The sequence below is a fragment of the Salmo salar genome, chromosome 22, assembly GCF_965601325.2.
Source record: "Salmo salar chromosome 22, fSalSal1, whole genome shotgun sequence".
NCBI classification, from domain to species: domain Eukaryota; kingdom Metazoa; phylum Chordata; class Actinopteri; order Salmoniformes; family Salmonidae; genus Salmo; species Salmo salar.
Genome location: NC_138312.1, coordinates 43,371,180 through 43,394,811, shown reverse-complemented (window position 1 = coordinate 43,394,811; position 23,632 = coordinate 43,371,180). Strand labels below are relative to the sequence as shown.

Genomic DNA, 23,632 nt, shown 5'->3' with positions numbered 1-23,632 from the left:
GGAAGTTTGCGGTGGGTATGCTAGTTCTGAACATCACATGCTAATGTAAAAAGCTGTTTTTTTTATATAAATATGAACTTGATTGAACAAAACATGCATGTATTGTATAACAATGTCCTAGGAGTGTCATCTGGTGAAGATCATCAAAGGTTAGTGCTGCATTTAGCTGTGGTTTTGTTTTTTTGTGACATATATGCTTGCTTTGAAAATGGCTGTGTGATTATTTTTGGCAGGGTACTCTCCTGACAATCTAATGTTTTGCTTTCGCTGTAAAGCCTTTTTGAAATCGGACAATGTGGTTAGATTAATCAGAGTCTTGTCTTTAAAATGGTGTAAAATAGTCATATGTTTGAGAAATTTGAGGTATTTGTATTTCGCGCCACGCTCTACCATTGGATATTGGTGAGGCGTTCCGCTAGCGGAACGTCTGTCCCTAAAAGGTTAACCTACAGAAACACTCCCCACGCTACAACCAAATTGGCACCCGCGTCAGCCATAATGAAAAGACAGCTTCGCACGTGACTCAACCTCCTGAGACCACCAAAGACGAAACAGGTTGTACAGACACAACAGAGAGCACAGGTGGAGAGACGGACCAAAGCAAAAGACAGAAGCTTCATAGCTGGAGAGAGAGTTCTTGCTCGGAACTACTGCAAAGGTCCAAAGTGGATACCAGCCACAGTGGTTGCACAAACAGGGCCTGTGTCCTACACAGTTCACACGCAGGAAAACATCATTTGGAGGAGACACGTGGATCAACTGTTGCCAGGAACCAACCTCAGAGATGACTCATGTCAAGTGACAAACCAAGATCAGCTACTGGAGACCTACCATGACTACGAGCTATCACCTGAACATCCACTGCAGCAACCTACAAATGTGGAAAGTGCTCCAGACTCACCTGAACCAGCCAGAGTGCCTACTCAGTGTACTGTTGCACCCCAGTCTGGGCATACACCATCACCACTCAGACTCAGAGATAATGTGACTGTAGACTCACCTGTACGTCTTCATTACCCTGCTAGAGAAAGACGACCCCCTGACAGGTTGACTAGTTAGTTCAGACTAACCTCCGACATTGGGGCAGAATACACCCCAGGGTTAAGTCTGGGGACTGAGGCAGTCTACCCTCTATCCCTAGTTTAGAAAAGGTTATTCTGAAAAGTTAATTTATTTACATTAAGAGCACTTATATTAAAAAGAAAACAATAGGCAAAACAGTGAATATTTACTTTTTCCTTATGAGTCATCAAAGGTAAAGGGGGAGGAATATGTTGTGTATTGATATTCTAGTTTTGTCCCTTTAGGGCACCTGTAACCCCCCCCCCCCCCCCCCCGCTTACCTATGTTGAAATGCTTGTAATGTTCTTCCTGTGAAACGCATTAAACAATGCCCACGTTCATTTCTACTCCCGTCTCATGTCCTGTCCTTATATTAGTTGTATAAGTAATACAGTGTGCTATACAACACCTTTGCTATGAGACTCGAAATTGAGCTCAGGTGCATCCTGTTTCCATTTATAACCCCTGAGATGTTTCTACAACTTGATTGGAGTCCACCTGTGATAAATTCAATTTATTGGACATGATTTGGAAAGGCACACACCTGTCTATATAAGGTCCCATAGTTGACAGTGCATGTCAGAGCAAAAACCAAGCCATGAGGTCAAAGGAATTGTCTGTAGAGCTCTGAGACGAGATTGTGTTGAAGCACAGATCTGGAGAAGAATACCAAAACATTTCTGTAGCATTAAAAGGTCCCCGAAGAACACAGTGGCTTCCATCATTCTTAAATGGAAGAAGTTTGGAACCACCAAATCTTTTCCTAGAGCTGGCTGGCCAAACTGCGCAATCGGGGGAGAAGGGCCTTGGTCAGGGAAGTGACCAAGAACCCAATGGTCACTCTGACAGAGCTCCAGAGTTCCTCTGTGGAGATGGGGGAACCTTCCAGAAGGACAACAATCTCTGCAGCACTCCACCAATCAGGCCTTTATGGTAGAGTGGCCAGACGGAAGCCACTCCTCAGTAAAAGGCACATGACAGCCCACTTGGAATTTGCCAAAAAACACCTAAAGGACTCTCAGACCATGAGAAAGAAGATTCTCTGGTCTGATGAAACCAAGATTGAACTCTTTGGCCTGAATGCCAAGAGGGGATGTTTTTCAGCGGCAGGGACTGGGAGACTAGTCAGAATGGAGGGAAAGATGAACGGAGCAAAGTACAGAGATCCTTGATGAAAACCTGCTCCAGAGCACTCAGGACCTCAGACTGTGGCAAAGGTTTACCTTCCAACAGGATAACTACCCTAAGCATACAGCCAAGACAACGCAGGAGTGGCTTCGGGACAAGTCTCTGAATGTCCTTGAGTGGCACAGTCAGAGCCCGGACTTGAACCCGATCGAACATCTCTGAAAAGACCTGAAAATAGCGCGCTCCCCATCCAACATGACGGCGCTTGAGAGGATCTACAGAGAAGAATGGGAGAAACTCCCCAAATACAGGTGTGCCAAGCTTTTAGCATCATACCCAAGAAGACTTGAGGCTGTAATCACTGTCAAAGGAGCTTCAACAAAGTACTGAGTAAAGGGTCTGAATACCTATGTAAATGTGATTTCAGTTTTCTATTTTTTATAAATTTGCAAAAATCTATAAAAACCTGTTTTTGCATTTCCATTATGGGGTATTGTGTGTAGATTGATGAGGGGAAAAAAACAACTTAATCCGGCTTAGAAGAAGGCTGTAACGTAACAAAATGTGGAAAAAATCAAGGGGTCTGAATACTTTCTGAATGCACTGTACTTCCATGAATCTTTCCATTCAGACTAGTCTTGTGAAGCATCCAAGAGCAAAACAACCAACATGTTCATGAGAGACTTGCCTTTCCACAGAGGGGTCATATTAGTGTGTAGCCCAAACGGTTCAGACAGAAGTTGGCAGATCGGATGTACCAACTTCAGATCAATCCCGTGAGGCTTGTGGGGGCCGTAAAGCAAAACGAGAACACCATCGTGTTCATGGGAGCGTTCAGACGCAACAGACGTTTTTGTGAGAACACAGATATTTGGGATGTCTCATGGTCTGACAAACACGTCTCTCACTTTGCCACCTTTCACCACAGATGCGGAAGGCGACATAGGCAGATGCAGTGGGTTGAGACGCAGCCCATGCACAAACAGATATCTCTAGATTAAATTGACAGATTTTGATGGGGATTTTTACAATTATGCTAATTAGATTAGACCCCCATTAGATACAGACATCAACTCTGGAGGTCAATACAGATGAAAATCGGAGCTGGTTTAAAGGTAACATATGTTTTATAGTCAGTATGCAGAATATGTATACACAGTACTGGGCTACAGATGGTGTTTAACTATTATGTGTCTGTACTGCATGACGCTGGAACTGAAGTTAATATATAAAATGTATAATATTTACATATGGAAAGGGTATGGAGCTGGTGTTAAAGTATTATATGTACAGTGAGGGGAAAAAGTATTTGATCCCTTGCTGATTTTGTACGTTTGCCCACTGACAAAGAAATGATCAGTCTATCATTTTAATGGTAGGTTTATTTGAACAGTGAGACAGAATAACAACAAAAGAATCCTGAAAAACGCATGTCAAAAATGTTATGAATTGATTTGCATTTTAATGAGGGAAATAAGTATTTGACCCTTCTCAAAAACATGACTTAGTACTTGGTGGCAAAAACCCTTGTTGGCAATCACAGAGGTCAGACGTTTCTTGTAGTTGGCCACCAGGTTTGCACACAGCTCAGGAGGGATTTTGTTCCACTCCTCTTTGCAGATCTTCTCAAAGTCATTAAGGTTTCGAGGCTGACGTTTGGCAACTAGAACCTTCAGCTCCCTCCACAGATTTTCTATGGGATTAAGGTCTGGAGACTGTCTAGGCCACTCCAGGACCTTAATGTGCTTCTTCTTGAGCCACTCCTTTGTTGCCTTGGCCGTGTGTTTTGGGTCATTGACATGCTGGAATACCCATCCACAACCCATTTTTCAATGCCCTGGCTGAGGGAAGGAGGTTCTCACCCAAGATTTGACGGTACATGGCCCCGTCCATTGTCCCTTTGATGCGGTGAAGTTGTCCTGTCCCATTAGCAGAAATCCCCCCCAAAGCATGTTTCAAACCTCCATGTTTGACGGCGGGGATGATGTTCTTTGGGTCATAGGCAGCATTCCTCCTCCTCCAAACACGGCGAGTTGAGTTGATGCCAAAGAGCTCCATTTTGGTCTCATCTGACCTAGAGGTCGACCGATTAATCGGAAAGGCCGATTAATTAGGGCCAATTTCAAGTTTTCATAACAATCGGAAATCGGTATTTTTGGACGCCGATTTGGCCGATTATTATTATTATTATTTTTTGACCTTTATTTAACTAGGCAAGTCAGTTAAGAACACATTCTTATTTTCAATGATGGCCTAGGAACGGTGGGTTAACTGCCTTGTTCAGGGGCAGAACGACAGATTTTTACCATGTCAGCTCAGGGATTCAATCTTGCAACCTTTCGGTTAACTAGTCCAATGCTCTAACCACCTGCTTCACATTGCACTCCACGAGGAGCCTGCCTGTTACGCGAATGCAGTAAGAAGCCAAGGTAAGTTGCTAGCTAGCATTAAACTTATCTTATAAAAAACAATCAATCAATCATAATCACTAGTTAACTACACATGGTTGATGATATTACTAGTTTATCTAGTCTGTCCTGCGTTGCATATAATCGCTTAGGTACACGTTGCTCCAACCATAAACATCAATGCCTTTAAAATCAACACACAAGTATATATTTTTAAACCTGCATATTTAGTTAATATTGCCTGCTAACATGAATTTCTTTTAACTAGGGAAAATGTGTCACATCTCTTGCAAACAGAGTCAGGGTATATGCAGCAGTTTGGGCCGCCTGGCTCGTTGCGAACTGTGAAGACTATTTCTTCCTAACAAAGACAGCCGACTTCGCCAAACGGGGGATGATTTAACAAAAGCGCATTTGCGAAAAAAGAACAATCGTTGCACGACTGTACCTAACCATAAACATCAATGCCTTTCTTAAAAACAATACACAGAAGTATATATTTTTAAACTGGCATATTTAGCTAAAAGAAATCCAGGTTAGCAGGCAATATTAACCAGGTGAAATTGTGTCATTTTGCATTCATTGCATGCAGTCAGGGTATATGCAACAGTTTGGGCCAGAATTCTACGTAATTATGACATAACATTGAAGGTTGTGCAATGTAACAGGAATAACATTTTGTTTTCGAGATGATAGTTTCCGGATTCGACCATATTAATGACCTAAGGCTCGTATTTCTGTGTGTTATTATGTTATAATTAAGTCTATGATTTGATAGAGCTGTCTGACTGAGCGATGGTAGGCACCAGCAGGCTCGTAAGCATTCATTCATACAGCACTTTCGTGCGTTTTGCCAGCAGCCCTTCGCAATGCATTGCGCTGTTTATGACTTCAAGCCTGTCAACTCCCAAGATTAGGCTGGTGTAACCGATGTGAAATGGCTAGCTAGTTAGCGGGTGCGCGCTAATAGCGTTTCAAACGTCACTCGCTCTGAGACTTGGAGTAGTTGTTCCCCTTGCTCTGCATGGGTAACACTGCTTCGAGGGTGGCTGTTGTCGATGTGTTCCTGGTTTGAGCCCAGGTAGGAGCGAGGAGAGGGACGGAAGCTATACTGTTACACTGGCAATACTAAAGTGCCTATAAGAACATCCAATAGTCAAAGGCATATGAAATACAAATCGTATAGAGAGAAACAGTCCTATAATAACTACAACCTAAAACATCTTACCTGGGAATATTGAAGACTCATGTTAAAAGGAACCACCAGCTTTCATATGTTCTCATGTTCTGAGCAAGGAACTTAAACGTTAGCTTTTTTACATGGCACATATTGCACTTTTACTTTCTTCTCCAACACTTTGTTTTTGCATTATTTAAACCAAATTGAACATGTTTCTTTATTTATTTGTGGCTAAATTGATTGTATTGATGTATTATATTAAGTTAAAATAAGTGTTCATTCAGTATTGTTGTAATTGTCATTATTACAAATAAATAAAAAATTAGGCCGTTTAATCGGTATCGGCTTTTTTTGGTCCTCCAATAATCTGTATCGGCGTTGAAAAATCATAAATCGGTCGACCTCTAATCTGACCACAACACTTTCACCCAGTTGTCCTCTGAATCATTCAGATGTTCATTGGCAAACTTCAGACGGGCATGTATATGTGCTTTCTTGAGCAGGGGGACCTTGCGGGCGCTGCAGGATTTCAGTTCTTCACGGCGTAGTGTTTTACCAATTGTTTTCTTGGTGACTATGGTCCCAGCTGCCTTGAGATCATTGACCAGATCTTCCCGTGTAGTTCTGGGCTGATTCCTCACTGTTCTCATGATCATTGCAACTCCACAAGGTGAGATCTTGCATGGAGCCCCAGGCCGAGGGAGATTGACAGTTCTTTTGTGTTTCTTCCATTTGCGAATAATCGCACCAACTGTTGTCACCTTCTCACCAAGCTGCTTGGCGATGGTCTTGTAGCCCATTCCAGCCTTATGTAGGTCTACAATCTTGTCCCTGACATCCTTGGAGAGCTCTTTGGTCTTGGCCATGGTGGAGAGTTTGGAATCTGATTGATTGATTGCTTCTGTGGACAGGTGTCTTTTATACAGGTAACAAACTGAGATTAGGAGCACTCCCTTTAAGAGCCCTCCTAATGCAAAATGCAAATCAATTTATAACATTTTTGACATGCGTTTTTCTGGATTGTTTTGTGGTTATTCTGTCTCTCACTGTTCAAATAAACCTACCATTGAAATTATAGACTGATAATTTCTTTGTCAGTGGACAAACGTACAGAATCAGCAGAGGATCAAATACTTTTTCCCTCACTGTATAGTGAACAAAAATATAGACGCAAGTGTTGGTCCCATGTTTCATGAGCTGAAAGAAAATAAAAAAAGCTTATATCTCTCAAATTTTGTGCCCAAATTTGTTTACATTCCTGTTAGTGAGCATTTCTCCTTTGCCAAAATAATCCAGCCACCTGACAGGTGTGGTATATCAAGAAGCTGATTAAATGGCATGATCATTACACCTGTGCACCTTGTGCTGTGAACAATAAAAGGCCACTCTAAAATGTGCAGTTTTGTCACACAACGCCACAAATGTCTCCTGGACTGTTGCCAGATAATGACATTTTAATTTCTCTACTACCATAAGCCACCTCCAACGTCATTTTGGAGAATTTGGCAGTACGACCAACCAGTGGTTGGGCCTACGCCCTCCCAGGCCCACTCATGTGAAATCCCTAGATTAGGGCCTAATAAATTTACTTCAATTGACTGATTTCCTTGAACTGTAACTCACTTAAATTGTAACAAATTGTTGCATTTATATTTCTGTTCAGAATATTTCATTTACATATGGATACTCTACTGGGCTGGAGCTGGTCTTGCCGGTGAGGATGCTGCGAGCCTTCTTCTTGGTCATGTTGAGGTTTTTCAGATAGGCGTTGTTGACCTCCTTGGCCAGGGATTTGAGATCCGAGCCATTGGGGTTGGTGGTCGGGGCTCTCTCTCCCGCCAGGAGGCCCGCCACCAGCTTCCTCTTCTCTGCCTCCGGCATGCGGCCATACCGGATCGCTGGGAACAAGCAGGAAAACAAATTTTAGTCTGCATCCATAAATTGGGGATACTCACAAATACTCACTGATGGGGTACATCCCCCACTTTCTCCAGTAAACATGTGAGAATAGGAAGGTGGTTGTGTCTCACCGTCATGGGACATGCCCAGCAGCAGGCACTTCTGGAAGCGGCAGTACTGGCACTTGTTTCTGCTCTTCTTCTGGATCTTACAGCTGCGCTCACAGCGCTCGTACTCCAGCTTCATACGGATGGTCCGCCGGAAAAACCCCTGAGAGAAACCGAGACAGTAGAGGGGGGAAGAAAGAAAAAACTGTGAGAAAGGGTTTATTAGATATATAGAGCAGTAGACTTTACAGTTTATAAATTATGCAAAAAGCTGCTCCAATACATTTTATGTAACACATTCTGGGAGCCTCCTGGGATCTTCCCATCCCTTCAATCCCTGCTTCCTCACCTTGCAACCCTCACAGGCGTGTACTCCATAGTGGAACCCCGAGGCCTTGTCTCCACAGATACGACATTCCACATTGATCCCGGCCCCCGTCACATCCTCTCGACCCAGGAGGAGTTGGTCCGACAGCGATGGAGACGACGTCTGGGACAGATCTGGAGAAAGATAGACAAGGGAAGGTTCTGTTATTCTAAAGCCCCGAATCCCTGACTGACTTAACCTAGGGACAGGAGTTTCTCCTGATCACATTACCAGACAAGGAACATCTTGTCATATAAATGTACTTGTATTATATTTGGGACTACTGAACAGTTTAATTATTCATATAGTTAGCAATCCACATGGAAATGTGTGTAATATGAAAGCATTTGTCTGTAATACTGGAGTGACTGTAAAGAGATGGAAGTGAGATAAGGATGACACTGGAGTCAGACTAAAAATGTTAAAGGTAATGTTGGTGCCACCAGTCTGGACAGTATATTTATGGCTTTGCGTGAATCACTGGGCTATATGTACATTTACCAACGCTACCTCAACAATGTTATGTATATGTGCAGTGATTAAAGTACTTAAGTAAAAACACCTTAAAGTACTATTTCAGTAGTTTTTGGGGGTATCTGTACTTTACTATTGATATTTTTACTTCACTAAAATAATGTACTTTTTACTCCATACATTTTCCCTGACACCCAAAAGTACTCGTTACATTTTGGATGCTTAGCAGGACAGAAATGTTTTATAATTCACATACTTATCAAGAGAACATCCCTGGTCATCCCTACTGCCTCTGATCTGGCGGACTCACTAAACACAAATGATTATTTTGTAAATGTAGTCTGAGTGTTGGCGCATGCCTCTGGGTATCCGTAAATAAAAAAAATATTAAAAAATTAAGAAAATGGTGCCGTCTTGTTAGCTTTATATAATGAATTTTAAAATATGATATACTTTTACTTTTGATTGTTAAGTATATTTCAGCAATTACATTTACTTTTGATACTTAACTGTATTTAAAACCAAATACTTTTATGCTTTTACTCAAGTAGTATTTTACTGGGTGACTTTCACTTTTACTAGAGTCATTTTCTATTAAGGTACCTTTACTTTTACTCAAGTATGACAATTGGGTACTTTTTCCACCACTGTTATGTGCAATGGGAGCTTGGCGTGGGTGCACTTGCGCGCGTTTATGTGTATGTTTCTATATGTGTATATGCAGTGCTGTAAAACTACTTTAAAGTACTACTTAAATCGTTTTTGGAGGTTTTTTACTTTACCATTTATATTTTTGACTACTTTTACTTCATTACATTCCTAAAGAAAATAATGTACTTTTTACTCCAAACATTTTCCTTGACACCCACAATGGTCAAATTCACACACTTATCAAGAGAACAAACCTGGTCATCCCTACTTCCTCTGATCTGGCGGACTAACTAAACAAATGCTTTGCTTGTAAATAATGTCAGTGTTGGTGTGGCCCTGGCTGCTTTTGATACTGAAGTATATTTAAAACCAAATACTTAGACTTTTGCTCTGGTATTTTACTGGGTGACTCACCTTAATAGAAAATGACTTCAGTAAAAGTATCGTAACTTTTACTCAAGTATGACAATTGAGTACTTTTTCCACCACTGTGTAAATGTGTCTGTGTCAAGGATCTACTCAGTGCTAGTGAGTTCCAGCCTGCTCCCTCCCCGAGGTGTAATCTCTGCCGCTGCCTGCCAAAGGGTTCTCCCAGTGGAGCCCAGGAGCTATGCTAGAAATGCCAGGGGTAGGAGACACCATAGATTAACACCGGCTAAGAGGGACAATCCGATTAAAGTGACATTCCATTCCAGAACTTAGAACCATGTGTGTTCCACTCTACACATTCTGTTCCAACCATGTGTTCTGTTCTCTCCGTTCTGTTGCTAGGGGGATTTCTCCAACACCCTGTTTAAAACTAGAATAGCAAGGAGGGACATTACGTTATAAGGCAACGTTCCATTTCAGAATTTGGAACCAAGTGCCTTCTGTTCTATCCACTCTGCTACACACCATAGAAACAGAATGGAGTAGAAGGGACAATCCACTTCAATGCAATGTTCCACTTGAGAATTTAGGACCACGTTACGGGTGTTCTATTCTATCCATTTAATTCTAGGCTTAACCTGACGGCAGGGCTACGTTGCTAGGCTAGGCCAGGATGAAAACATGGGAAACCCAGCACAGCAGGGATAGGCCGGGCAGCGAAGAGCCACATAGAGAGCGAGAGAGAGAAGGAAGAGGGCCTGAGCTCCGCTGTGTGGGAGGAAGCCGAGGCGCCTGAGGAGAAGTAACTCCCCCAGAATGAGAACAGACTGACAGACCAGCCGAGGGGGTTCTCAATGCCTCATCCATGACCACTTTCCTCTAAGAGCCTCTTTCCCAATTAATCTTTCCTCCATTCCTTGCATCTTCTTTCCTTGCCTCCTCAAAATTGAGAAATCGCCATAGTGTGCATCAATCAATCAAATCTATTTATAAAGCCCTTCTTATAAAGCCCTTCTTAGCTGATGTCACAACGTGCTGTACAGAAACCCAGCCTAAAACCCCAAACAGCAAGCAATGCAGGTGTAGAAGCACGCGTATCAGTCCAACACTAGGTTTTAATGACGAGGAATTCAGTGAACTTGCTTTTCTATTCGTATAACGTAATCTCTGCTTAAACATGAAGCACCTCATTGCCACCTTAATGTGCCTCCTTGGGGTAAACTATCAAACTCAAACACTGAGTAGATATGGAGTTGTTTTCCATCTCCAGTATTTTTACCGTCAGTACTTAAACTGCCTGTTGTCCAGCGCCTGAGAAGAGTGGAGTTATTAATACGTTTCAGTGGCAAAGTTGCGTGACAGGAGGGTAGTCGTTTTGAGGGAAACACTAGATGTTGCTTGTCTGCAGCAATACTGTTTACTTGAAACCCTAATAGTGTGTAGTGTAGTCTGACTCATTCTCAATGTTTTTACGAAAAAGAAAAAAAACTTCAGAGACCTCAACTGACTTGACCGCCGTACTTGACCACAGCCTAACAACATTAGCTCCTTTGAGAAGGTGCCATCTCCCACCTGCCAAGACAAACACACACAGCTCGACTGACCAGACTGGAACATTTAGGTTGGCAGAGCTTGGAGAGAGAGGAGGCCAAATATGACCAGATTGTAGGAAATAGAGAAGTATCCTATACGGGAGAATAAAGGAGAGAATGTCTACATGGCCCTGTAGAGAACAAGGTTTCTCATTCCATTACTCCCAGACCTCCACCTAGTTCTGTTGCACTACCTCATAAAATGTCTCCTATTGATTTTAATAGAACACCATGGAGGTTGTCTTAGGAGCCACTGGTGGAGGAAACCGTGAGAGCAGTGTCTTCTTGGTACAGTAGCTGTTTGGTCTGACTGTGGTTGGTGTAAATGCTCTGAGGGAGAGCAGCTCAGCGTTAACACCACCAGAGGCCTTTACCGGGACACATTGAACTGCTCCATGTACTGAGGGTGTGTGTAAGTTGGTGAGGGTGTGCATGCGTGTGTAACTGAGTGTGTGAGTATGCACACATGAATGGCGGTGTACCTGTGTGTGTGTGTGTGTGTGTGTGTGTGTGTGTGTGTGTAAGTGGACTGGAGATAACGATCTCTCGTCCGTAAAACACAAACAGCAAGGCAGTGCTCCATATCAAAGGGTGTCTGTATCTGGAGGAGAAGTCAATGGGCCTCTCAAGGACACAGAGGGCTAACCATTCTCGAAAGCCATTTGTGGATGAGATCTAGGCCTGCAAATTAAGTTAAGGCTAATTGCAAACTATTTGTTTACAAGGTACTAGGGCTGTCACCGACTAAACAAATCTTGGTCGACCAAAAGTCCTCTGTTCGTTCGACCAATCGATTGTATGCGGACACCTGCTCATAGAACATCTAATTCCAAAATCACGGGCATTAATATGGAGTTGGTCCCCGCTTTGCTGCTATAACAGCCTCCACTCTTGCGGGAAGGCTTTCTACTAGATGTTGGAACATTGCTGCGGGTCAGGGCTCTGAGCAGGACAGTCAAGTTCTTCCACACTGATCTCAACAAACCATTTCTGTATGGAACTCGCTTTGAACGAGGGCATTGTCATGCTGAAACAGGAAAGGGCCTTCCTCAAACTGTTGCCCCAAAGTTGGAAGTACAGAATCGTCTAAAATGTTGTTGTATGCTGTTAAGGTTTCCCTTCACTGGAACTAAGGAGCCTAGCCCGAACGATGAACAGCCACAGACCATTATTCCTCCTGAAACAAACTTTACAGTTGGCACTATGTACTGGGGCGGGTATCGTTCTCCTGGCATCTGCCTGCCCAGTGACGTGAGCCTACCAGATGAGCTAAATGCCTTTTATGCTCGCTTCGAGGCAAGCAACACTGAAGCATACATGAGAGCACCAGCTGTTCTGGACGACTGTGCGATAACGCTCTCGGTAGCCGATGTGAGCAAGACCTTTAAACAGGTTAACATTCACAAAGCTGCGGGGCCAGATGGATTACCAGGGAGTGTACATCATAAAACATCATAAAAATATGTAGACCCCCCCCAAAACTACAGTTCTAGATCAACACACTGAGTTTTATGTCAGAACACTGAGTTCTAGGATAGAAGTTTAAGTTATAGATCAGCACACAGTTCTAGATTGGAACACAGAGTTCTCTCAAGTCAACGAGGGGACTGGGTTATAGGTGCTATGTCTAAAGGTAAACATCACAGGGACTTTACTTTGTGAGAAATAGAGTAAAAGGTGATGCTGTGTTTATGCTATAGGAACAACTACGATCAAAACAGATGTAGCACACAAGGTGGGCCACATTTCACTAATCATCAACAGGGTTCAAATACATGTGTATTTGATATTTAAATATTTTTTTCTGTCTATTTGAGTATTTTAAAATAATGTGGCCTGAATCAACTACTTCTATTGGAAGTAGGGCTGGCACACATACTGTATAAATAGCGTATAAAACACACCAAAAACATAAAAACCGTTTGTTGTTGTGTAGAACGACTAGCTAACTGAAGATGGAACGACCTGGCATTTGCACGCTTGAGTCCGTTTCCGCAGTAACATGGACTCTTTAGAATGTGATGAAACTTTGTTGCTCCTCGCTGAAACAAGCAAGGTGTTGTAGCAAACAAGCCTGGTCAACACCTCCCCTCCCTGCAGCAGCAGCAGCAGCAGCAGCACATGCAGTCAGGAGCAGAGGAGAGGGGAAACTGAATCTAAAAAAAATAAAAAAATAAAAAAATACCATTCCAACGATTATAACAGTGACTGTGGTCATTTGGCTGGCCAATAACCGTAATACAAAATTCCACGACCGTCACAGCCCTAATTGGAAGTATTTGAAAGTATTTTCAAATAATTTCATATAAATAGCCTACTATTTGAAAGTATTTTCAAATACATATTTCAAATACTATTTTCAAATACCATGGGAATGGGAGTATATTTGAGTAAGTGTATGAGTATTTTCAAATACATGCCAATATTCAAATAATAAATATCTGAATACTTACTATGAAATGTGTGTGAAAGTAATTGAGATACTTGAAATAGTATTTGAACCCAGGTCTTGTGTGGTGTGTGTGTGTGTGTGTGTGTGTGTGTGTGTGTGTGTGTGTGTGTGTGTGTGTCTCACCTGTACAGCTACTGGAGAGGGCAGGGCTGTCCGTATTGGAGGTGCTGTGGCTGTTACTACTCCCCTTCTCCTGCTGATCCTCTTGCTCCTGCTGCACAACCTCTTCGTCATGAGACTTCATGTCCCAGGAGCCAAGGCCCTCCTCCCCCTCAGGTGACACCTCTGCTCCTTGCGCCACCACTCTCTCTCCCAGCCCCTTCGACAGCAGGGATGGCTTCTGCACCTCCAAGGAGGACTCCAGCCCCCTCTCTCCGTCCGAGGTGCACTCCCCATGTGGTGAGGTGGTCCCGTTCCGGCAGACTCCCCCTTTCCTTACCAAAGCCCCGACACGCCACTTCCGGTCCCGTCGAGGGGCTTTGCTTTTGACCAGCGCTAAGACGGCGGCCCTGGTGCCCTCCATGGTGCTGCGTAGCTTCTCCCCTGACTCTCAGCCGCCCTCGGTCATGGCAACACCATTGCCGCCCTGCTGGGGAGGAGGGGAACAGCCAGTTAGTACAGATATGTTACAGAGGAATTATTTATTCTCAATCGGTGATGTGTCATGATAGGGTTGCAGCCAATCAGAGCAGCTACCACAGAATACAGTGACTGTCCAATCGAAATGCCTTTTACAAAGTTAGACATCCAATCAGATCCATGAAACACTTCTCCCCAGTTAAAACAACACATTGAGAGACAATGAAAGGCTTGAACATGGAACAGTGTAACCGGCACAGTCTCTTCTGGAAACACTTGTAATAAGAGAGTTTGATCTGGTCTCATTCACCAGATCCCTCTGCAGCTGAGCAAGCCTTAACCAGCGCACCGCCAACCCAGAGAGACAGAAACAGCCTCCCCCACAGAAACATAGCATATGGGCCAGGTTAGAGGTTTTTAATGCAGGCCTGTAGTTAGTTCGTTACTGAGGAGAGCCAGCTGTTAAGACTCTAAAATCACTGAAATTCTCTCTCAGCTAATCACTAACAGAGAGAAGATAGAAAAAGGGGAAGATCAAAAGAGTAGCGAGAGAAAGAATAAGCTAACCCATTGGCATCAATGTGTAGGCCTTGTTGTTCAGAGAGAAACACATGCACACGCAGTGAGTGGGCTAGCCTCCAAGCCCCAGCACGTGGGCCCTGGGGCAGGCAAGGCTGGTGTTTTTCTACAGACACTTGTTGTTGGGTCGGAGAGCCCTGAGCTGAAGACGCTCTCTGTTTGTGTGCGTGTAGGGACGCTCTGCGGATCAGCTAGCACCACTGACCTTTTCCCACATTCCGTACTTCCTGCTGAACAGCCATGGACTTTCCCCCACTGGCCTTGGGTCACTGTTCATGTGGGTGAGTGAGTGTGTGTGTGTGTGTGCATTTGTCAAGTGGAAATAGGGTTCATACGAACAGGCTATAGGGCTGATTTCATGGGGGAAATCACCAAGTCTTTGTCTGGTGAGTTTAAAAGAGGGAAGAGAGAATACCAGAGACTAGGAATGTGACAAATGGAAAATTGTTCTTAAAGGTAAATTTTGGGCACAAAACAGTCCAACTCCTCCTCTTTCTCAATTTTCTAACAGAAATGGGATGTGCCTTTCGCGGTTCATCGATGTGCCATTCTGGTCATGCGCGCCGCGACCGATGTAGCTAGTTCGTTAGTTAAGCTAGCCACTTGTACCTAGCCAGTAACTCCTCCAGTATGTGTTGACGTCATTTCATAGGATTTGTTTTGGTGCATTGATCAGTTATACAGTTTAAAGCCGTTAAGTTAAAATAAGAAAAATTCATAAAATTCCACATGAATTCACAATGCAGATGGTCTACATTGCACTTCCTGCAGAGAGAGAAATGTTTTATCATTTATGCAGCTGGTGCTCTTGCTTTTCCATGAGAGTGGCGCGTGTAGCTTGTTGTCATCCAATCACAAGTCATCAAACTGGCAATATTATTAGGAGATAGTGCCTTCAGAAAGTATTCGTACCCCATGACACATTTTGTTGCATTACATTTGTTGCATTATAGCCTGAATGCAGCAGTTAAAAGCGCTGGGCCAGTAAACCGAAAGGTTGCTGGTTTGAATCCCTGAGCAAGGTAGTTAACCCCCAACAACAACTGCTCCCCTGTTGCTGATGATGTGGATGTCGATTAAGGCAGCCCCCCCGCACCGCTCTGATTCAGAGGGGTTCGGTTAAACGGGGTAGACATTTCAGTTGAATGCATTCAATTGTGCGACTGACTACAGTTGAAGTCGGAAGTTTACATACACTTAGGTTGGAGTCATTAAAACTTGTTTTTTAACCACTCCACAAATTTCTTGTTAACAAACTATAGTTTTGGCAAGTGGGTTAGGACATCTACTTTGTGCATGACACAAGTAATTTTTTTTGTAGACCTCCACATGTCTGGTTGATTCTTGGGAGCAATTTCTAAACACCTGAAGGTACCACGTTCATCTGTACGCAAGTATAAACACCATGGGACCACGTAGCCGTCATACCGCTCAGGAAGGAGACGCGTTCTGAGACGGGTTTGCAACTGCACATGGAGACAAAGATCGTACTTTTTGGAGAAAAGTCCTCTGGTCTGATGAAACAAAAATAGAACCATTTTGTCATAATGACCATCGTTATGTTTTGAGGAAAAAGGGGGAGGCTTGCAAGCCGAAGAACACCATCCCAACTGTGAAGCACGGGGGTGGCAGTTTCATGTTGTGGGGGTGCTTTGCTGCAGGAGGGACTGGTGCACTTCACAAAATGGATGGCATCATGAGGCAGGAAAATTATGTGGATATATTGAAGCAACATCAAGACATCAGTCAGGAAGTTAAAGCTTGGTCGCAAATGGGTCTTCCAAATGGACAATGACCCCAAGCATACTTCCAAAGGTGTGGCAAAATGGCTTAAGGACAACAAAGTCAAGGTATTGGAGTGGCCATCACAAAGCCCTGACCTCAATCCTATAGGAAATTTGTGGGCAGAACTGAAAAAGCGTGTGCGAGCAAGGAGGCCGACAAACCTGACTCAGTTACACCAGCTCTGTCAGGAGGAATGGGCCAAAATTCACCCAACTTATTGTGGGAAGCTTGTGGAAGGCTACCCGAAATGTTTGACCCAAGTTGAACAATTTAAAGCCAATGCTACCAAATACTACATTTACATTTACATTTAAGTCATTTAGCAGACGCTCTTATCCAGAGCGACTTACAAAATGGTGCATTCACCTTATGATATCCAGTGGAACAACCACTTTACAATAGTGCATCTAAATCTTTTAAGGGGGGGGGGTTAGAAGGATTACTTTATCCTATCCTAGGTATTCCTTAAAGAGGTGGGGTTTCAGGTGTCTCCGGAAGGTGGTGATTGACTCCGCTGTCCTGGCGTCGTGAGGGAGCTTGTTCCACCATTGGGGTGCCAGAGCAGCGAACAGTTTTGACTGGGCTGAGCGGGAACTGTGCTTCCTCAGAGGTAAGGGGGCCAGCAGGCCAGTGGTGGATGAACGCAGTGCCCTTGTTTGGGTGTAGGGCCTGATCAGAGCCTGAAGGTATGGAGGTGCCGTTCCCTTCACAGCTCCGTAGGCAATCACCATGGTCTTGTAGCGGATGCGAGCTTCAATTGGAAGCCAGTGGAGAGAGCGGAGGAGCGGGGTGACGTGAGAGAACTTGGGAAGGTTGAACACCAGACGGGCTGCGGCGTTCTGGATGAGTTGTAGGGGTTTAATGGCACAGGCAGGGAGCCCAGCCAACAGCGAGTTGCAGTAATCCAGACGGGAGATGACAAGTGCCTGGATTAGGACCTGCGCCGCTTCCTGTGTGAGGCAGGGTCGTACTCTGCGAATGTTGTAGAGCATGAACCTACAGGATCGGGTCACCGCCTTGATGTTAGTGGAGAACGACAGGGTGTTGTCCAGGATCACGCCAAGGTTCTTAGCACTCTGGGAGGAGGACACAAGGGAGTTGTCAACCGTGATGGCGAGATCATGGAACGGGCAGTCCTTCCCCGGGAGGAAGAGCAGCTCCGTCTTGCCGAGGTTCAGCTTGAGCTGGTGATCCGTCATCCACACTGATATGTCTGACAGACATGCAGAGATGCGATTCGCCGCCTGGTTATCAGAAGGGGGAAAGGAGAAGATTAATTGTGTGTCGTCTGCATAGCAATGATAGGAGAGACCATGTGAGGATATGACAGAGCCAAGTGACTTGGTGTATAGCGAGAATAGGAGAGGGCCTAAAACAGAGCCCTGGGGGACACCAGTGGTGAGAGCGCATGGTGCGGAGACAGATTCTCGCCACGCCACCTGGTAGGAGCGACCTGTCAGGTAGGACGCAATCCAAGCGTGGGCCGCGCCGGAGATGCCCAACTCGGAGAGGGTGGAGAGGAGGATCTGATGGTTCACAGTATCAAAGGCAGCAGATAGGTCTAGAAGGATGAGAGCAGAGGAGAGAGAGTTAGCTTTAGCAGTGCGGAGAGCCTCCGTGACACAGAGAAGAGCAGTCTCAGTTGAATGCCCAGTCTTGAAACCTGACTGATTAGGATCAAGAAGGTCATTCTGAGAGAGATAGCAGGAGAGCTGGCCAAGGACGGCACGTTCAAGAGTTTTGGAGAGAAAAGAAAGAAGGGATACTGGTCTGTAGTTGTTGACATCGGAGGGATCGAGTGTAGGTTTTTTCAGAAGGGGTGCAACTCTCGCTCTCTTGAAGACGGAAGGGACGTAGCCAGCGGTCAAGGATGAGTTGATGAGCGAGGTGAGGAAGGGGAGAAGGTCTCCGGAAATGGTCTGGAGAAGAGAGGAGGGGATAGGGTCAAGTGGGCAGGTTGTTGGGCGGCCGGCCGTCACAAGACGCGAGATTTCATCTGGAGAGAGAGGGGAGAAAGAGGTCAAAGCACAGGGTAGGGCAGTGTGAGCAGGACCAGCGGTGTCGTTTGACTTAGCAAACGAGGATCGGATATCGTCAACCTTCTTTTCAAAATGGTTGACGAAGTCAAACGCAGAGAGGGAGGAGGGGGGGGGGAGGGGGAGGAGGATTCAGGAGGGAGGAGAAGGTAGCAAAGAGCTTCCTAGGGTTAGAGGCAGATGCTTGGAATTTAGAGTGGTAGAAAGTGGCTTTAGCAGCAGAGACAGAAGAGGAGAATGTAGAGAGGAGTGAGTGAAAGGATGCCAGGTCCGCAGGGAGGCGAGTTTTCCTACATTTCCGCTCGGCTGCCCGGAGCCTTGTTCTGTGAGCTCGTAGTGAGTCGTCGAGCCACGGAGCAGGAGGGGAGGACCGAGCCGGCCTGGAGGATAGGGGACAGAGAAAATCAAAGGATGCAGAAAGGGAGGAGAGGAGGGTTGAGGAGGCAGAATCAGGAGATAGGTTGGAGAAGGTTTGAGCAGAGGGAAGAGATGATAGGATGGAAGAGGAGAGAGTAGCGGGAGAGAGAGAGCGAAGGTTGGGACGGCGCAATACCATCCGAGTAGGGGCAGAGTGAGAAGTGTTGGATGAGAGCAAGAGGGAAAAGGATACAAGGTAGTGGTCGGAGATTTGGAGGGGAGTTGCAATGAGATTAGTGGAAGAACAGCATCTAGTAAAGATGAGGTCAAGCGTATTGCCTGCCTTGTGAGTAGGGGGGGAAGGTGAGAGGGTGAGGTCAAAAGAGGAGAGGAGTGGAAAGAAGGAGGCAGAGAGGAATGAGTCAAAGGTAGACGTGGGGAGGTTAAAGTCACCCAGAACTGTGAGAGGTGAGCCATCCTCAGGAAAGGAACTTATCAAGGCGTCAAGCTCATTGATGAACTCTCCAAGGGAACCTGGAGGGCGATAAATGATAAGGATGTTAAGCTTGAAAGGGCTGGTAACTGTGACAGCATGGAATTCAAATGAGGAGATAGACAGATGGGTCAGGGGAGAAAGAGAGAATGTCCACTTGGGAGAGATGAGGATTCCAGTGCCACCACCCCGCTGGCTCGATGCTCTAGGGGTATGCGAGAACACGTTGGCAGACGAAGAGAGAGCAGTAGGAGTAGCAGTGTTATCTGTGGTAATCCATGTTTCCGTCAGCACCAGGAAGTCTAGGGACTGGAGGGTAGCATAGGCTGAGATGAATAATTGAGTACTAATTGAGTGTATGTAAACTTCTGACCCACTGGGAATGTGATGAAAGAAATACAAGCTGAAATAAAACACTCTACTATTATTCTGACATTTGACATTCTTAAAATAAAGTGGTGATCCTAACTGACCTAACAAAGGGAATCTTTACTAGGATTAAATGTCAGGAATTGTGAAAAACTGAGTTAAAATGTATTTGGCTAAGGTGTATGTAAACTTCTGACTTCAACTGTAGGTATCACCTTTCCCACAAAACGACAAAGTGAAAACATGTTTTTAGAAATGTTTGCTAAATTGAAAATTAAAACAGAAATATCTTATTTACTTAAGTATTCACACTCCTGAGTCAATACATGTTAGAATCAATTATTATTATTTTTTTTATTCTTCAAGCTTTATCAAGTTGGTTGTTGATCATTGATAGACAGCCATTTTAAAGTCTTGCCATAGATTTTCAAGCCGATTTAAGTCAAAACTAACTCGGCCACTCAGGAACATTCAATGTCATCTTGGTAATATTTGCACTTGTGTTTTAAGTCATTGTCTTGCTGAAAGGTGAATTTGTCTCCGAGTGTCGGTTGGAAAGCAGACTGAATCAGGTTTCCTCTAGGATTTTGCCTGTACTTAACTTCATTCCGTTTTTTATTATTATTATTTTTTTTACACTAGTCCATGGCGATGACTAGCATACCTAACAAAGGAAACCAAGCAGCATCGCGCCGACAGAGATGGTCGCGTCGCATTCCTAGGAAACTATGCAGTATTTTATTTTTCTATGTATTATTTCTTACACTGTTACTCCAGGAAATATTAAGTCTTATTACAGCCGGGAAGAACTATTGGATATAAGAGCAATGTCAACTTACCAACATTACGACTTTCCCGATCACTCACGAGTATACTACTTGACAATGTCCAGTCTCTTGACAACAAGGTAGACGAAATTCAAGCAAGGGTTGCCTTCCAGAGAGACATCAGAGATTGTAACATTCTCTGTTTCACGGAAACATGGCTCACTTGGGATATGTTATCAGAGTCGGTACAGCCACCCGGTTTCTTCAAGCATCGCACCGACAGAAACAAACATCTCTCTGGTAGAAGAAGGGCGGGGGTGTATGCCTTATGATTAACGATTTGTGGTGTAATCATAACAACATACAGGAACTCAAGCCCTTTTGTTCACCTGACCAAGAATTCCTTACAGTCAAATGCCGACCGCATTATCTACCAAGAGAATTCTCTTCAATTATAAATCACAGCCGTGTATATCCCCCCCCCCCCCAAGCAGACACCTCAACTTCACTGGACTCTATGTAAACTGGAAACCATATATCCTGAGGCTGCATTTATTGTAGCTGGAGATTTAAACAAAGCTAATCTGAAAACAAGGCTCCCTAAAATGTATCAGCATATCGAATGCGCAACTCGAGCTGGAAGCATTCTGGATCATAGCTACTCTAACTTCCGCGATGCATACAAAGCCCTCCCCCTGCCCTCCTTTCGGCAAATCTGACCACTACTCCATTTTGTTGCTCCCAGCCTATAGACAGAAAGTAAAACAGGAAACGCCCGTGCTCAGGTCTGTTCAACGCTGGTCCGACCAATCAGATTCCACGCTTCAAGATTGCTTCGATCACGTGGACTGGAATATGTTCCGGATAGCCTCAGTGCCCTATACCTGCGCCCAGAGGGGAGTAGTTCAAAGTCCGGGTACAGGGGGGGGGCTTGGGTCTAAAATGATTTTGTGAGCCTTGAGGAGGGTCCTGACCTTAAAGATCTCATCCAGGCCTGTCTGTGTGACTCCAAGTACCTTGCTTGCTGTGGTGAAAATCCTTTTCATCATATTTCTCTTGTTGACAGTGGCATTGCCAAATCAACAAACAATACAAACAGTTAAAACACTCAATGAAAGATTTGTAAAACAGAGTCAGTATAGTACAATTAACATTAAAAGATCTCAGCTTTTTGAGAAAGTAGTCTGTTGACTCTTTTTGTAGATCAGGTCTGTACATTAACTCCACTGAAGCTTATTGTCCAAGAGGACACCTAGATATTTGTATTCCTCTACAATCTCTATATTCTGACCTCTGGTTGATGTTGCAGAGGTAGGTGTTGTATGCTTCCTGAAGTCTATTCCCATCTCTTTGGTCTTATTGGTATTGAGGACCAAGTGTGATTCATCACACCACTCTACAAAGTAATTTAGGACCGGGCCATGGTGTTCCTCGTCATCATGCAACAGGCTGATCAAGGCAGTGTCATCAGCGAACTTAACGAGGTGTCTGTCAGGATGGGAACTAGTACAACACATCCCTGAGGAGAGCCTGTGTTGGTGTTGCGTATGTCCGACACATGGGGACCTATTTTGACCCGCTGTGACCGTTGGCTCAGGAAGTCCAACAGCCACAAAACCAGCCCCCCATCTAAGGAGAAGTCAAGAATGAGTCTCTGTGCCAGAACGTAAGGCTTGATTGTGATGAAGGCAGAAGAAAAGTCAACAAACAAAACCCTGATATGGGATTTGACACCCTCTAGATGTCTATAAACCATGTTGAGGAGAGTACACCCTCTAGATGTCTGTAGACCATGTTGAGGAGAGTACACCCTTTAGATGTCTATAGACCATGTTAAGGAGAGTACACCCTCTAGATGTCTGTAGACCATGTTGAGGAGAGTACACCCTGTAGATGTCTGTAGACCATGTTGAGGAGAGTAAGAATGGCATCATCAACTCCTCTGCTCGGCTGATAGGCAAACTGAAATGGGTCGAGGAGCTTCTGGGTGACGCTGAGAATGATTTTTTACAATTTTCTCAAGGCATTTCATTACTGAGGATGTCAAGGCGACAGGGCTGTAGTCATTCAGCACAGAGGGATTAGATGCTTTAGGAATTGGTATAATTGAGTTTTTCCACAATACTGGTTGGTATTGCTGGTCAAGCGAGGATTGGAAAATGTCTGTAAAAACACCAGCCAATTGTTCAGCACAGTGCTTTAACACATGTCCACTTATTTTGTCTGGACCTGAGCTTTTGTGTGCGTTACATCCCCTGAACAACTTACTTCAAAACATCAGCCTGTTTAACAACCCTCTCAAACATTTGTAATGATGCTTCCATTTGTTTAACCTCCGACAAAAGATTGTCTGATTCATTTCTTGAGAAGAAAACATGCAGTTCATTAGCCATGTTCTGGCCCTCATGTCTCCCACAGTCAGCACTGGTTTTTCCCCTGCCTATGTGGGGGGCACTAGCCATGGATTTAATCCCACCCTTGCGTTTCCTGAGGAGAGGGTCCTCTCCACTCTTTGCCTGCATGCCTCCTTGTCCACCAGTATCTGTCTTTTGATCTCACATTGTACATCTCTTAAAGCCTGTCTATCACCCTCAGCATAAACTGCCTTCTTCCTATTAAGTAGTGATATTAGATGTTTTGATACTCAAGGCTTATTGTTTGGGAAGATTTTACAGATTTTAGTAGGCACAACTGACTCAACACAGAAGTTTACATAGTCTGAAACAACATCTGTGAGTTCATCAAGATCAGAGCTGCTGTCCTCAAATACCTCCCACATAGTACAGTCAAAACACCCCTGGAGACAAGTGATACGGTTGTCCTTCCAGATCTGGACAGTTTTAACTGTGGGTTTCTCCCTCTCCAGGAGCTGACAGTAGGTTGGCCTGAGGTAGACAACATTGTGGTTTGATATCCCCAGGTTGTGGCCGGGAACACAACTGGTATTGTCACATAGCACAAATCAAGAGTCTTATTTT

At 44.4% G+C, this 23,632-nt stretch overlaps 1 protein-coding gene across 4 annotated transcripts in view; it reads right to left on the bottom strand.

Moving 5' to 3' along the window:
• Nucleotides 1-23,632, bottom strand: part of pparda (peroxisome proliferator-activated receptor delta a) — a 53,074-nt gene that overhangs the window by 13,949 nt on the left and 15,493 nt on the right. Inside the window, exons 2-5 of one of the 4 annotated variants that reach the window (XM_045704996.2) lie at nt 13,813-14,278; nt 8,134-8,285; nt 7,809-7,947; nt 7,471-7,676 (exon numbers count right to left, since the gene is read on the bottom strand). In XM_045704996.2, the coding sequence (XP_045560952.1) occupies nt 7,471-7,676; nt 7,809-7,947; nt 8,134-8,285; nt 13,813-14,212 (897 nt within the window). In that variant the 5' untranslated portion in view covers nt 14,213-14,278. 4 annotated transcript variants of the gene reach the window in all.